This window comes from Watersipora subatra, chromosome 8, assembly GCF_963576615.1.
Source record: "Watersipora subatra chromosome 8, tzWatSuba1.1, whole genome shotgun sequence".
Lineage (NCBI taxonomy): Eukaryota > Metazoa > Bryozoa > Gymnolaemata > Cheilostomatida > Watersiporidae > Watersipora > Watersipora subatra.
Window position 1 is genome coordinate 65,477,342 of NC_088715.1, and position 18,037 is coordinate 65,495,378.

Sequence of the window (18,037 nt, forward strand, 5' to 3'; positions counted from 1 at the left end):
TTGGACTATTTAAGCAACCCATGGGTATGGTTATATTTAATAATGATAAGGGTCTCATAAATGTTTGGTTTTAATCATTACAAAAATGTCCATAGATGTATGGTCCATAGATGTATGGTCACAATAGTGCAATTATATGGTTATATTTATGCGGAAAGGGCTAATCAAGAGAATAACCATTCAATATCTAATATGACTGTTTCAAGTCTGCAGATGTAATGAGCCCAGAAACAATCTTTTGTAAAAACGTTTTCAAAAAGAGACTTCTTAAACAGTGCTAATGATTACAGTACAAATATGCTATCAATAGCCTGATTTCTTGCTTAGAATGATCTTCATGTATCATAATCATCATCAGGCTCTAGCTTGCGTTTGACTTGTACTGTTGCATTGGGTGTCGACAGTGCAGATGCAAAGGCTAAAACGAAAGTGCATATGCATGGTCAGTAAAAGGAATTCAATACAAAGAAAAGACGATGGTTTGAGGAGGCTCCAATTAACACTTGTGATGTCATAATGTCGCAATGACAGCTAGCCATGAACTACTCCATATAAACATATATATATATGTTTATCACTATGTTTCCATGGTGCGCAGTACTGCGATGCAGCCCCCTCCGAAGTCGAGGGGATTGTACGTTTCCATGCTGCGCAGTGGTTTTCAGCAAATTAGCCAGATAAGAGAAATTGTATAAATCGAATCGCCTGATGGAGAAATAGAATCGATCACAGATACCGAACGTCAGAAACGGTCTTTTTATGCTTCTGTCGTCATTATACTATTGTTTACAATACACATTCGCAAGATTTTACAAACCTTAACACAAATTTTACAAAGCAATATATTTTTAACAAGTATTTTTGAGTAATATATTATTTAAAAGTTAATTTAGGACTTGTCACCTTTTTTTCGAAAAGTGTTGGCATCGATAACAAAGTCTAGGAAAGTAATCACCTCATCATCCTCGTGGGTGCAGACCATAATTACATTTAGGTGAAAGAAGATCGGGAGAATAGAAAAAAAACAAGATTAGCGGGATAACCTTTGTACTAGTTTATGGTCCTCGAAGAAACCGTCTCCACGGCATGAGAGCTATGCGCAGCCACTGCGCAACCGCTGTTTCCTTGATGCGAATTTGGACTGGCTTCGCACTGATCAGTGCGAAGACGCCGTTTCCATGATTCGGAGATAGCGCAACTCCGAAGCACTGCGCATCATGGAAACGTAGTGTATATGGAGTAGTTCATGGCTAGCTGTCATTGCGATCTGTCAAGAGAGATCTGAGAAGAGACCAGTTATTCTCTATATATAGAGAATAACTAGTCTCTTCTCAGATCTCTCTTGCAGTTCAAATGTGGGAAACATGAACTAAATTTGGCTGAATGTTGAGCCATTGCAAGAGCAATATACCACTGCTCTTGTTGTCAGACAGCAGCATGCCCATAGACTTAAATTTCTCAGATATGCATAGCTAAAAAGGCACCCACAACCGTATTGTCTATGAGATTCGTTTCTGTGACAACACACAAGGCTACCGTCAAATCTCTATTTAAACACCATGGCACTCTATTTTTTAACCCTTCCCTATAGCGGCGGGCTCTGTATAGACGTGACGTTTAAATAGAGGGTGATATTGCACTTTTCAAATAGCTCATCACAATTTTTGGAAGCTAAATTTAATCCGTTTACAGGTGAAGCGATTGCCGCCTATTATATTTTGGACTCTTCTCGAGCAGAGTGACATTAACTCTTGTGGATACAATAAATCTGCTATAACTTACTTCCAACTTGTCGTAGATCTCTAAATAAATATACACTGGGAAGCTGAGAAATATTTCTACCATTTTATATCTATTGCTTGCAATTAACCTACAATGATCTTATAGCCTGCATTTCAATTTGTTGGAACTTTCAATTTTTTATTTCATTCTTAATTTGAAGACATATTTTTTATTTTTAACTATATTTAACAGTGTTGTATAAAAGCTCATTGCACTCATTAATATTGTTGCTACAGTTTGCAGCCAAAACTGGCTTCTAATGTGCAATAGAACAAGAGTTATCAGCGCCGATCCATTGTAAGCCGTGTTTAGATAATTGCAATGATGCTATTAAATAATATTCGATAAATCTGGAAATTTGTAAGTTATATAATGATAATCGACCAAATGCTACAAAAATATGTTCAAGAACAAGTGACATAAATGAACCATACTTATAATACATGCAGAAACAAAGTTAACATTTTTGAAACAAACATATTTGCATTGCTTGCTCGGCCAGTTACGTTCTGATTGTTGCGTTCGTTTGGAACCATTTCATCGCCTTCTGGCTTTTTAATACCTTTCACAGTGTCTGCTGACCTCAACTCTTCTTCTGCACTGCTGAACTAGTAGTCAATATTAGTGTCCAAACTATTTTTTTAGCAGAGCAAAACTTTTACGCATTGCTATTTAGAAAACTTTTCGTGAAAATAATGACAACCATTTAGTCGCATGCGCGCTAAGCACTAGATTTATGGTGTAAAAATCGTAGTGCAGATTCATCATACATGTAAATGTAAATTGTTTTTCACATATGTCGAAGTGCCGAGATCGCATTAAACAAAGAACTATTACTAGCCTGACACAGTTATTAACTTTTTCTATGGTGTTGCTTTCAAAGTTTTAAAGAAAAAACCGTAAGCTTTGAAGTTAGAAAACAAACTTCAATTCGAACAGCAACTACGAAGGAATTGTTAATGATGTAACCAAGTATTATTAACACCATTTAGTGTAAACTTTTCTACTGATCACTAGCTAATATGGGTTCATAAAGATCAAACAATGTCAAAGTGACAGTCAAATAGAAGTGGCGCTCAATTGAAGGGTGGCGGTCAAATAGAGGTCGAGTTCAAATAAAGGTGGCGTTCAAGTAAAGGTGGCGTTCAAATAGAGATTAAACAGTATATTATCGAAGAACTTCAAAAGCCTTTGGCAACAAAAACCGATGTGATAAAAATTTTGTGTTCAGCACATTTGCAATTAATTGTTTTAGCCATAGATATATTAAAAACCCTAGATTGTAATATTTAGGGTTTACTATATCTATTGTTTTAGCTATGCAACTAGAGCAGAACTTCCTGTTTGCAATTGGCTGTCTACTGGTCAGGCACAAGTTACACACACAGAATATTCTCACCCTGGGCCGTGAGTTGAGAGGATGAAGAGCTGACAATCGATGGCTGCCTTGTGCCGGGTTGAGCTTTACTAGTTCTAGTGGCACCTTGCATTGAGTTACTCCTCGCTAAAGACACTGTCGTCTGCTTAGGCATTCGCTGCTGCCGCATGCCTAGACCAGCAAACCGGCTTTGTTATCTTTGTTATGAGTGTCAGTGAAAGTGTAAACAAGCGCTATTAAAGGAAACAGAAGGCCATCGGCAGTGCCATTCACATCTATGAGACAGAGAATTAGGGAAATACTATACCGGGAAGAGTGTAGGAAAGTGTGGGTTTCCTGTGCGTTTTGAGCTGATAGTTCATAGATGAAAGACAGTATCTGTCTGGAGGTAGCTTAGGACCCGTATATGGCTTTATAACTGGTAGTGACTGGCTGTTCCTATGTGAAGCTATATCTATGAAGCAAGAAGTTTTGTCTAACATGAACACACAACTATGTCTAGGACATTAGAATGTCAAATTTACAGTATTCACCAACAGTAAAAAGTCAAAATCTCTTTTATACCGATTTCTATTAACAAGTTTCTAATGAAATCCAATGAATCAGTTAAAGCAATAGAGTGTTGCACCTCTCCAGCTTGCCTAGAAGAGTGCTATACCCCTCCAGTTTGCCTAAAGGAGTGCTACACCCCTCCAGCTTGCCTAGAAAAGTGCTATACCCCTCCAGCTTGCCTAAAGGAGTGCTACACCTCTCCGGTTTGCCTAGAGAAGTGCTACACCCCTCCAGCTAACCTAAAAGAGTGCTACACCCCTCCAGCTTGCCTAGAGGAGCGCTACCCCTCTCCAGCTTGCCTAGAGGAGTGCTACATCCCTTCAGCTTGCCTAGTGGAGTGCTACGCCCCTTCTAGTTTGTCCAGTGGAGTGCTACACCCCCTCTAGCTGGCCACCTCTAGTTGGAACCTCATGTTAATTCAGTTCTTTCGGCCAGAGTGCTAAATAAGTAAACAAGTAATGGTTGCTACAAATACAAAGATGAAAAACATTTTGATTCTCTTTTAATTAACATGAACAACTAAATGACCTATCAGAGGTGGATGATGAACAACTAAATGACCAATCAGAGATGGATGATGAACAACAAAAATGGCCAACCAGAGATGGATGATGAACAACAAAAATGGCCAATCAGAGATGGATGATGAACAACCAAATGACCAATCAGATATGAATGATGCAATCGATTTCTTACTAAACATTTAAATTATATCTTAAAGATGTAAATGGCCGATTATTAGACTGGTTTATCGTACAACAAGTATAAATGTAACCTTAATTTGCTTGCAAACACCAATTAACACACACCATATCTCATCAACTTCACATGCACCCAGATACTCTTGCTGCCCAGTGAACATGTGACACAAGTGATGATGTTAAACTGCAACACACAAACTTTGCCGAAATGTTTCTCCGTTTTACTGAACACAAGATTTATTAGAAAGCGGCGTTTCCATCGTTGATGTTACTCAAAAGGATGATAACAGTTTGCTAACCTAAAAGAAGCTCCCGAGGAGGTGGGTTGGTGTAGCTTTTGTCTAATTTGAGCTGTACAGCCAGTTTTGTATCTTCAACATCCAGAGACTTTTTGCCGGCATGGCTTGAAAAGGCTTTGGCATCATCCAATATATCTGTCACATATCCTGTAAAGAGAGCTCATGAGACACTAGAAAAAAACTACAAGTCAATAACAGCGATACCTAGCAATTATATCAAACAGCTGGCATTAAAAGAAAAACTGCCTAGATGATAGACAAGGCGGGGCAGGTGTACAAGCCCGACAGTTAGACAAAAGGTTTCAACTGTAACAAAAGCAAGACTGACTGTATGTAAAATCAAGAAGTTGTGGAATGACAGCTGGCTCGTAGTCCGTCACTCCAGCATCCTTAAGTATTGATTGTATAACCAGCACGTCTCGTGGAACACCGCTGGGTTTACCATCTCCCCCCGACATTGCACTTGGATGTATTCACAGCAGCAGACACGTTGAACCAAGTAAATCTACAAACATTAGACAAAAAGAGTCACTTTGCAACAAAAACTTTTCTTTTTGAAAACATAAGAAATCCTATTAAAAAATTAAACCTAAGATAGGCAATTGAGTCTGTGTCTTTGCAGAAAATTTAATATCTAGATTTTTAAGAACAGTTTATAATGACTGTATGAGTGGTACAGAGGTTCATTACAAACATACAAATCTTGATCAGACAATAACAAAAGCTTGGAACGAGCCAGGATATTCCCTGCAGTGAAAAAATGTATTCAGAGCCAAATGGACCTACATTTCAACAAAACCGTAGCAAAGTTTGTGCGAGTAAGGTGCAGCTGAACGACACACCAATAGAATGAGCACATTTGAGGCAAGCTAAAATAATGGCAACACCATTCAGAGGGCTACAGAGAGAAGACAACTTCTTGTTAAATTTTATATTTGCGTGAAGGAAGAATCTTTTTCTAGCACAATCCACAAGATACAAGTGCAGGTGATTAGTGTAACTCTACAACAACCGTTCAAATGTATAATTTGACGTAAACTTTTTTCGTTTTTCGTGGAATCTGCTGTGACCTGACATCATCTTTATCTGCCATGTTGAACAACCTTAAAGAAGTAGCATGGTGACTCGATGGGGAAAATGTGTGAGAATGTCGACCAACAGAAGCAATTTTATATCTCATTCATGCACCAGCTAATTATTGGCACTGACACTGCAATTCATGTCAGTCTTTGGCCAAAAAATGACAGCATTATGTCACAGACTGGAGCTCGATTCGTGAGTGTTTTTTCTCAAAAACTGGTTCATGTTCATCTAATATAACGATCGTGAAAAACTACATATCATGATTATATACATTATATTACATATCATGATTATATACATTATATTGCATATCATGATTATATACATTATATTACATATCCTGATTATATACATTATATTACATATCATGATTATATACATTATATTACATATTATGATTATATACATTATATTACATATTATGATTATATACATTATAATACATATCATGATTATATACATTATATTACATATTATGATTATATACATTATATTACATATCATGATTATATACATTATATTACATATCATGATTATATACATTATATTACATATCATGATTATATACATTATATTACATATCATGATTATATACATTATAATACATATCATGATTATATACATTATATTACATATTATGATTATATACATTATATTACATATCATGATTATATACATTATAATACATATCATGATTATATACATTATATTACATATTATAATTATATACATTATATTACATATCATGATTATATACATTATATTACATATCATGATTATATACATTATATTACATATTATGATTATATACATTATAATACATATCATGATTATATACATTATATTACATATTATGATTATATACATTATATTACATATCATGATTATATACATTATATTACATATCATGATTATATACATTATATTACATATTATGATTATATACATTATATTACATATTATGATTATATACATTATATTACATATCATGATTATATACATTATATTACATATTATGATTATATACATTATATTACATATCATGATTATATACATTATATTACATATCATGATTATATACATTATATTACATATTATGATTATATACATTATATTACATATCATGATTATATACATTATATTACATATCATGATTATATACATTATATTACATATCATGATTATATACATTATATTACATATCATGATTATATACATTATATTACATATCATGATTATATACATTATATTACATATCATGATTATATACATTATATTACATATCATGATTATATACATTATATTACATATTATGATTATATACATTATAATACATATCATGATTATATACATTATATTACATATCATGATTATATACATTATATTACATATTATGATTATATACATTATAATACATATCATGATTATATACATTATATTACATATCATGATTATATACATTATATTACATATCATGATTATATACATTATATTACATATCATGATTATATACATTATAATACATATCATGATTATATACATTATATTACATATTATGATTATATACATTATATTACATATCATGATTATATACATTATATTACATATCATGATTATATACATTATATTACATATTATGATTATATACATTATAATACATATCATGATTATATACATTATATTACATATTATGATTATATACATTATATTACATATCATGATTATATACATTATATTACATATCATGATTATATACATTATATTACATATTATGATTATATACATTATATTACATATCATGATTATATACATTATATTACATATAAAAGTGAATGCTTGGCGTTGAGCGAGTTATAAAAAAGCTTTTGCACAGAAAATTAACTTTAATCAACATATGCAACATCTACCATTCTAACTTTAATCAACATATGCAACATCTACCATTCTAACTTTTAAATCAAGGTGTTACATAGTTTATATGTGTGCACTGTGTTTATTTCTGTGTAATTCATACTGTACCGGCTGCAGTGCCCGCTACAGCTCTATACTGATTGCAATGGTCCTGCTGCCCATGTGAGTTTAAAAATTTCTCTTCAGGCCACAATTCTAGCACAATCCTAGTTGAATCATATAGCGTGAAGTCGTGAAATATTGGCATGTGTAATGAGTATGTGCACAATTTATTCCATAGTATAGCCAGTTGCAGAGCGTAATGTATTAGATAAATACTTGTCTGCAGAACTAAGGGTTCAAAGTTCAAACCCAGCACTAAGTTGATTTTTCACTGCTAGATTTTAATCGCTATAATTGGATATATGATGTACAAAAAGGCAAAACAACACTGAGATTTTTATTTATAAATAAATTCCTAAATTATTTTTAAAATTTAAGCAGTACTTACTATGTATGTACGTAGTACTTACTATCTAAGTACAATTTTCATCACCAAGGAGCCAGCATGACAAGCATGAGTATAATTACGTATATTACTGCAAGCTAAAATTTTGGCTGCGAAATAAAACTGAAAGCCCAAAGTGGATGAAAGAGATATGTTCTGTAGTGTTGTAACCGATTAATGTGAAAATATTTACAAACAAAGTAAAAAAAAATGTTAACATTCTCGGTGATACTAGGCCATAATCTACAAAAAAAAGAAATGCGCATTTAGCTCATTTCTAGAAGACATTATGAGCTTTCATCTTAAAATTAGCAGAGAAAACATGGCTTGAACATGGAAAGCTCATAGCCCCACAATAAAATGTTGAACAAGGTATACATTACTACTCATCCCATAACACGAAAGAGTCTCAATGTCAACATGACAGTATGACAATATAACTAACATATAATACCTAACATACCCTACCTAACTAGCCTAACCTGGCTTTATCCATGGTGTATTTTAGTGTTTCTGCTCATAAGAGATATGAGCAGTGTGTTTGTATTTTTCATAACCAATCAGTGTGTTTGTATTTTTCATGTTTCCAATGTAACCCATGATGACGTGCTTCGTCTACGATGCTACGCTTACTGACTCACTATATCAGATATCATACGAAATCAACCATACATTTTGTATTTTCCGTTTTAGTCGAGACACGGCGCCTTTGATGTTCATGAACTATTTTTACCCTACCAAAAAGTTGCAACAATCTGACTACTTGTAACAATAACAGCTGATGACACCTGCTGATACTTAGAGCTCCTTGATGATGATACAAAGTTCTCAAAGATAATTTCTACTTTAAAACAAAACCTTAATCTAATTTGCTGATGATACAGACAGCTGCAGATATCCATCAACCAGTATGAATACTGCTAAGCTGATAGAAGACGACTCAATACTAACACTAGTACACTTTACTTCAACAGCAACAACGACCAACAATTAAGGTGAACCTCTACTATTGAAATACGACACAGTGGCAGTGTGACAAGTGACTCACACCTGTCCTACCACTAACTGAAGATTCCTGACATTTTGTTTAACTCAGATCTACTACTAGTCCAGACTTAGTTTCATATAACGGTTTCTAACCGCAGCCTGTTACTATGGAAGAGTTGAAACAGCAATATGAACTATGCTTTGATGGTAATTTATCTGTAAACTGGAAGAAGTCTAGAAGAAACTTTTACAATTACTTGACTGCCATTGACTTTTTGTTGAAGGAGAAGTCTCCAACTAGTCCTGAACTTACTAAAAATGCTGCTATCGCAAGAAGGCAGATTGCAATGTTTTTACATACCGCTGGCGATTAAGCGATTATGGTGATGAAATAATCTTTCCATTTGATGCTCCAACAGGTAAAAGTAAAACTGTACTCAATGACGTTTTGGATATGCTTCAAAATTACTGTAATTCAAAGAAAAAGGCGCTCTACAAACGGTTTTGCATTCTAGAACATCAGTCTAACTGATGTCGAAAACTCAATTGTAAAAAAGATTTGCTCTAAAGGTGTGAAGTGTGAATTTTGTGACAGGAAAGAAATGATGCTGTTGGGCAGGATTGTCTTAGGTCTCAGACCAACAGAGCCGAAAGAGAAGCTACTTCAAACAACGCAATAAATCTGACTGACGCTTATTAAATCAATTCGTGCTTTGGAAGTGATTATCACATGAATTTGATGGCACGTGACAAAGCTACCACAAATTGTGGCAGCCAACAATAGTAATAGCCGAAAACAGAATCCTGCAGCGCAAGCAGCCGACAGGAATACATCACAGAACATACACTGCAAAATTTGTGGCTTTGAGCATATGCGAGGTCGATGTCCTGCACATAAAAAGACTTGTAAGGCCTGTGGAAGCAAGAGCCACTTTGAGAGGAAGTGTCTAGCCAAGTCTGTCCGCGCTGTTGAGACTGACTTTGATCAGCAAGAAATGAGAAATTATTCAAGTGTAGGAGAAGTTAGTGTTACAGTCTGGGGAAAGTGGCCTGATGCTAATAAATCTAAACTAGAAGATGATATGAACAGTTTGTGTGAACCATTGAAAGCTTTTCTGCTGCTGCTGAGAACTCATTTCGACTGAGCAGGTCTTGGATGATACCGGTCACTGTGAGTAACTTAACATGCTGTGCTGAAGCCCAATTCAAAGTAGATACTGGAGCTGAAAACAACACAACCACTCTAGCTATGGCAAACAAACTTAATGCTGACATTGTGACCTCTAACGTGAAACTCGTTAGGTACTGCAGGACACCCATAAACAATCTTACTTTGCTAACACAAAGGTATTGCTAACACAAAAGAATGGATCTGGCCGCACTCTGAGGTTTGAAGTCGTAGACAATAATCTGATAACTGTCCTTGACCTCAATGCTTGTGAGCAACTGTCTATAATCAAGCAGGTTGATGACATAAGTCATTTCATTCATGAGTTCTCAAATCTTTTCAAAAGCGTTATGTCTCACTAAAAGCGTGAAATTTCTTTGAATGGAAAAGAGAAACCTGTTATCCAACCTCTGTGAAAAAGTCCTATCAGCATGCTGGAGAAAGTGCAGACTGAACTGAACCGAATGAAGACTGGAGGAATAATATCTCAAGTTGATAAAGCCACCAGATGTGTGAACAGCATGGTGTGAGCTGAAAAGAAAAATGTTTCGGTAGGCATATTGTTAAATCTCAAGGATCTCAACTGAGCTGTTCAACAAAAAAGTGCCCAATTCCCCCATGAAGACACCACCTTCAAATTCTCAAGAAGGAAATCCTTCACCATTCTCAATCGGAAACATGGGTACTGATTGGCATGTTCATTTGACTGATTATAGCAGTCTGTTGACTACCTTCAACACTCTGGTTGACTTCTACTGCTTCCTGAGACTTCCCTTTGGTTTACATTCAGCTTCAGAGGGTTTCGAGAAGCATGTTGAACTGATCTTTGGTGACTTGCTTGACTTGCTTACAAATCTACTTCAATAATACGATTGTGTACAGTGCTACAAAAGAAGAACATGATGGGAATCTTCACAAAGTTCTTGAGAGGGCTAGAGAGTACAATGTCAGGTTCTTCAAAAAAAGGTTCAACTCTATTAGCCAGAAGTGCGATGTCTTGAACATGTTATGTCTAACAATGGTTTTAAAGTCGATCCTTTGAAGATTCAAGCTATTGTTGTCATGCCATCCCCATCTGATATAACTAACATGTAGAGACTTCTAGGCACCCTGAACTTTCTGAAGCACTACATTCTAAACATGTCGACTCTGACTGAATCATTGAAGATACTTCTACGCATGGAGACACCCTGGGTATAGGGTGTAGGAAAAGAGAAAGCTTTTCAGTCCATCAAGCATGTACTCACCAGTAATGAGGTGCTGGCGAGATGTCAAATGATGCTCATCTACATGTAAATGCATCACAAGCTGTTTTGAAAGCTGTGTTACTTCAAGAGAAATAACCCATTGCCTTTGCTTCCCAAACTTTGACCCTTGCTGTAACTAACTACCCTCAGATAAATAATGATCTCTTGACCATTGTTTTTAGATGCAAGAAATTCCACAGCTATGAACATCCCAGTCATGTTGAGTCTGATCACAAGCCACTTGCATTTATCAAAGGCAAGTCATTACACATGGCATCCCCTAGACTGCAATGATTCAAAATACAGCTGCATAGGTATGATACAGCTCTTGTTCATAATGTTCCTGGCAAACTACTACACTCAGCTGATACCCTGTCTAAAGCTTTCACTGACAAAGAATTTGCCAGACAGAAAAAATTGGATAAAAAATTGTGATGGTATATACTGTACAGATTGCTGAATGCTGATGAGCTAGCAGATGAGCAAATGAGTGATTACTCTGATAAACTGGTGATGAAAGAGTTCAATAATGTCATTTATCATGGCAGAAACAGGAAGTGTAAAGCTCCAGGGCAACAACCCTTACAACCTTACTGATCTGCAAAGGATGAGGTATATGAAAACGATGGCTTTACATGTATATATCTAGGTGAGTGGCTAGCGATACCATTCACGACTAGAGAAAAGATTCTCTAGTCTCTTGAATCTCTATGATTCAAGCTGGGCATGAAGGCATACAGAAATGCGGGAATCGTGCAGCCAGTTCTGTATGCCGGCGTGGAATAAATCCTATCTCGTTGATAGTGAGTTCATGTGCAGAATACGCTCTCTTCAGTAATCGACAGCAAAAGAAGACCCTAAGGAGTCACAGTGTACAGTATATACCATAAAACGCTTTAGCCATGGATTTACTGAAATTCAAAGGAAACAATTAACTTGTTGTTGCTGACTGCTTGTCATATGTTGGGAACTTTGAATGCTCAAAGGAAAGTCAGCCAATAGTGTTTTTATGGCACTGAAATAAACTTTGCTGTTCACGGAGTATCAATCTCCATCATGGCTGACAACATATTTTTCAATAGTTATTAAATGCAGCAGTTCACCAAAAAAATGGTAACTCGACATTCAAAATTCAAGCGCCAATTGTCCACAGTCAAATGGTATGGCTGAGCAGTATGTTAAAAAGTAATTCTTGAAGAATTGTGAGCATTCTAACAAAAATATCTTTTGTTTCCTACTTATTGAAACATTCCTATTACTAGAAACATTTACTCATCAGCGTAAATGCTACTCAACAGATTTATCAGAAAGGGCCTGCCAGTAACAGAAACCACCTCAGACCAACTCTGTGCATGCTACAGATAAACTAGGGTGAAGAAATAAAGTACGACACGAAAGCAATATGACCAAACTGCTCAAGACTTACCAAATCTACCTATTAGTTTAGATGTCTTCATGAGGACTGGACATCAAGGACAATGGGTCCCGAAAAAGGTAGGAGAGAAACACGCAGCACTATGATCTTATCTTGAGGACAATAGAACCAACTAGAGATGCCCCGATTCTAATTTCACCAGCCGATTCAGATATCGATCCGATATACCGATTTTCATTGAGAAATAGTCCGATTCAGATCTTTTGTGTTGCATAGATAATTGTTAATTTTATTATGCAAATATAATGCAAAGAAAATATAAATATGAATGTATTTATTTGTTTGTATTTATGGAAAAAAGATATACATGTATATATATTCACATACTGACATACCGTGCATCTAGTAACAAAACAGTCCATGTTTCTTGTAACTTGTTATTAATAATGGTAATTACTGTTAGTGGTACAGCTTTCTCTGTGATAATGAAGTCTCTCTTCTATTGCTGAATGAACTGCTGCGCCTGTACAAGTTTAGAGCAAATCAATGTTTCTTTTAATTACCGTTAGTGATTCAATTCTCTCAGTGAAATGTCTCTATCTTCTAACCCTACTGATGTAGCCAGTCGTACTGAAGAAGGACTCACTTGCCACCGATGGAGGACAGGCTAAATACCGATAAGCCACTGAGGTTATTTTATGCGATACAAATGACACACCATATCATCAGGATCAAAAGAAAGATAGATAACTTTATGCATCGACTGCTCAAATTACTTTCGTTATGCTAGTAAATAGAAATATTACACCGCATTCTTGTCTCCCATCCTTGTTCTCTTGTTTGTGATTGGCTGCCATAAATCATATCGTTGTAATTGGGAAATACTGCACTTTGTGATTACGTCCTGACTAAAGCCAAAAGATTCCTCAGCTGTGTAGATGTTTATCAGGCTATAGACGTGAAATAGATGGTGTGACAGGCCCGGAATTCATTAGGTAAAAGTAAAAAACTTGTAGCTGATGATTTTTTATAAGTGTAGCAGGCTAAAATACGGTTTTCTGCTAAATAGCCGATGTAAAAAATATCTGAAGTTTCCGATTTTTTAAGAAAAGATCAGCCGATACTGATTCAGATACTTAACACCCATATCGGCACCGATACCGATATTAAAATTGGGGCAACTCTAGAACCAACATAATTAGGAGAAACAGAGTGCATCTCAAACCCGATAAGACAACTAGCATCAAACAATAAAGCCAAGACAATGTTTACCATTGCGATACCGCCTGAAACTCAAGCCAACTTAGAGTTGAACCTGAATGATGAAGACGAAACTGAGCAAAGACTATATAATCACAGTCATAAATCTTTATGCTCCTACACTACCGATAAGCGAGGAGAATCGCCAAGTAAAAAACATCTCTATAACGAACTGGGAGCGGTGATCAGAAGCGCAAGCAACAGATATTACCTTACAATCCTAAGTGATTTCAATGCCAAAACAGGTAAAGTGTGAAGTGATTATCAAGAGAACAAGGGCAAATATGGAACAGGGGAGCTAAACAGCAATGAGAATGAATTGCTAGAGTTCTGCAAGAGATGAATCTAGTGCTCACAAAGACGCTGTTTAGACTCAAAATGGTTTACCCAACAACCTGAGAGAGCTCAATTAACAACAATGATAATGACCGAGGAAACCAAATAGATTACATTATCACTAGAAAGAGCCAACAACATGTAGACTCCCGATTCGGCAACCGTTTGACTTTCAGAGATCATCGCCTACTAAAAGCACAGATAAACATGAAGAGATTGCACACTGAAAGAGATTGCACACTGAAAGAGACTGCACACTGAAAGAGACTGCACACCAAAGGAAACTGCGCACCGAAAAAGACTGTGCACCGAAAGAGACTGCGCACCGAAAGAGACTGCACACCGAAAGAGACTGCACACCGAAAGAGACTGCACACCGGAAGAGACTGCACACTGAAAGAGACAAGAAGAAAATAACTAATGGTATCAAACAATGGCAAAACCAAAACAATCAGTCCAATTGGTGTAAGTAATGATCGTCGATGCAGATAACTGGGGAGAAAGAGAGGGCGATGAACGGGCATGAAGTGTAGGACCTGATCGTACAAGCTAACTATCAGGCAGCAAAGGAAAAGCTGAAAAAAAATCAAAAGGGAGAGATCATAGCAAGGCCATACATGCACTGTCCAATTAACAGAACAATCTAAAAAATCAAATATAAACAACATCAGATAAAGAAAAACAAACTGAAAAAGGAGAGAAACCAGCTGATAAATAATATGCATGAGGAAATGGGAAACACCAGAACAGAGAAAATTAAAAGAGAGATATAGGTAATTAAAGCAAGAAAGAATGAGTCCAACAGCTATCACAGCTAGCCAGTTCACAGCTATCAGAAACTAACAGAAAATGAAGAAAAAGTGTCCTCTAGTTATAAATTATGAAAACAGTATAACAACAGACTCTCAAATACAAACAGAGATAGTAACAGCTTTCTTCAAAAACAAGTTCACAGATAGATACACCAAAGAGATGGCAAATATTCCACTTAAGAAGAGGGAGGTCTTCATAGAAGTGAGAAAAGCAGTAAAGGGTTTGAAGAACAGCAGAAATCCTGGACTTGATGAGATATGAGCTACGCACCTGAAAAATGGCCCAGCAGCGCTATATCAGAAAATTGCTGAAACATTAAACTACACAGTAGAAACTGGAGAAACCCAAAAGAAATAAAGACTCAAATACTAGTGTCACTCTAAAAATCCAAAACGAAAAAGGGGACCACCTGCAAATCTACGGCCTGTCGTCTTACTATCACTCATGAGGAAAATTCTGGTTATTATATGATTATCTGTCTCATAGGAAGAAAGATTCGCAACTGAACAGCTACTTACCACCAAACTACTCGCTAAGCAAGCTGCCACCAAGCCGAACGATGAAACCACTCTACTCATGATGGACACGAGTGAGGCGTTCGACGGAGTGGAGCGACAGACCATCCTGGATGACCTCAAATGAGTATTTCATAAAATGAGCTGCACATAATACAAAGGCTGATACAAGATATAAAACTAGCAGTCACGATCAAAAACGTCAACGGTAAAGAATTCGGAACAAACATAGGCAAACCTCAGGGAGATTGTTTGTTACTTATCCTCTTTAGCCTAAATCGGCAAACGATCTGGCAATTGCAATAAAAGAAAAAAAATGACAGCCTGAGGGAGTTGAGAATTATCGAGAACTACTAAGACATGCTAGGTTAAAAACTCCCAAATTGGAAAGAACAGGTCTACTCATTCAGCTCCAATATGCAGGCGAGGTCTGTTGGATGGGGATAAATATCAACCACAATGTAGACAGCATCAAGGAAAAAAATCCATGAGATGCCAAAGAAGAGAAATTTGCTGATTAACACAGATAAGACAGAGAAATATTAAATGCAAAAGGATAAAACAGAAGAATGGAAGCGATGCAAGTATCTTAGTAAAACGTTGGAAACATCTGAGGAGATGAAAACAACTTGCAACTGATGCAATGGAGAAAACTAAACACATGGTAAAGGACAGAAGGCTGGGCACAGACATCAAAATAAGAGCTTTCAATGCGCACACATTTAGCATTTTTCTATACAATATCAAGACATGGACTGTCATTAAGAATGCATAAAAAATATTGACAGCTGTCTAAAAAAAACGCTAAGAAACACGATTGATGTTCGATGGTTAATAAAGATCAGTTCTACAAATCTGTACAATAAGACCAAACAAAGACCATGGAGCAAAGAAATCATCCAGAAGAGACTGCATCTATGTGGTCACACCATGCGCGTTCTTGGAGAAACACCAGTACTGAAATTTATATGGTCACACTATGTGTCTACCTGGGAAAACACCAGTACTGCAAGCAATGAGTAAGTATGAGCGACCAATAAACATGTCACAAGAAGCCCATAAGATCACATGAGGAAAAACAGCTAACAAGACTTTGAATAACTAGACATAGTCACTACCACAAGTAAAACCATCACACAGAATTAAGGAGAGTGGAGATTGTTGATACACAGTAAAAGTGCTGACTGAAAAACGTAAGTTTGAACAAACGTAACCGTTTGATGAAAATGAATGAAGAACGAGTATGTCTTGAACTAAATGTTGTTTATTACGTTCTTTTTTATTTGAGACTCGGCGCCTTTGATGTTCATGAACTCTTTCTACCCTACCAACAGGTTGCAACATGGAACAGTTCTAACTACATGCACATGGAACAGCTGGTGACACCTGCTGACACTCAATGCTCCTCTATGACGATGATACTAAGATCTCAAAGGTAATTCCTACCTTAAAACAAAACCTTCAACGTTTATTGGCTGATGATACAGACAACTGCAGATATCCATCAATCCGTACCAACACTGCTAAGCTGATAGAAGATTGTTCAATACTAACATTGAAAAACTCTATTCCAACAACAACAACAACAACAACAACAATTAAGGTGAGCCACTACTACTGAAATATAACAATACATTACTAACGAACTAGCGCATAATCTTGCAATTTATAGTATTCATAAATATAACGAAAAGTTAGAACGATGATTAAGATAAAGCACCTTGCAATGTTCGAACGATTGATGAATTATTGACATAGACGTGTCTTATGATTTAAAAGATCCGATTTGACTGAAGCTTTCGAAAGCTAAAAATTTCTGAAATTATTATTAATACAAAATTAGCTACTTCACAAACTTTAGCAACTCGGTAACAAATGATGGTTGAAATGGTTTGTCTGTTTTAACCATGTTTCGTTTCCCCAAGTAAGCGTTTGCACAAGCTCTAAGGCTACTTTTACAAACGATCGTATCAGCAGCTGCGAGATCATTGAGACAGGCGCGGTATCTTGAATATCAGTTCATAGGTCGTTCTCGCGCGATAACGTTGTAATCATATGGTTAGCTGTCACATTAACAAATGTAACATGCCTTTACATGTAACTTTTCACATATTTTTTGTTTTATATAATTTAATTAAAAATT

The 18,037-nt window shown here is 35.9% G+C and overlaps 1 protein-coding gene across 2 annotated transcripts; it reads right to left on the reverse strand.

Moving 5' to 3' along the window:
- Positions 1-17: 17 nt before the first annotated feature.
- LOC137401743 (transcription initiation factor TFIID subunit 9-like) lies at positions 18-17,786 on the reverse strand. Of its 2 annotated transcripts, none has more exons than XM_068088213.1 (6): positions 17,615-17,786; positions 5,041-5,217; positions 4,713-4,859; positions 3,468-3,614; positions 3,182-3,331; positions 18-418 (listed from the first exon to the last, which is right to left on the reverse strand). In XM_068088213.1, the coding sequence occupies exons 2-6, from the start codon at positions 5,168-5,170 to the stop codon at positions 336-338; spliced, it is 657 nt and encodes a 218-aa protein (XP_067944314.1). In that variant the 5' UTR covers positions 5,171-5,217; positions 17,615-17,786; the 3' UTR covers positions 18-335. The 2 variants fall into 2 exon arrangements, with proteins under 2 accessions (XP_067944314.1, XP_067944315.1); XM_068088214.1 differs by lacking the exon at positions 17,615-17,786 and adding an exon at positions 17,341-17,477.
- Positions 17,787-18,037: the final 251 nt, after the last annotated feature.

Coding starts and splice junctions, on each gene's coding strand:
- LOC137401743 (XM_068088213.1), bottom strand. CDS start 5,170: ATGTCGGGGGGAGATGGTAAACCCAGCGGTGTTCCACGAGACGTGCTG. Junction 4,860..5,040: donor ACTTCTTGATTTTACATACA/GTCAGTCTTGCT, acceptor CTCTCTTTACAG/GATATGTGACAGATATATTG. Junction 419..3,181: donor CTCTCAACTCACGGCCCAGG/GTGAGAATATTC, acceptor CTTTCGTTTTAG/CCTTTGCATCTGCACTGTCG.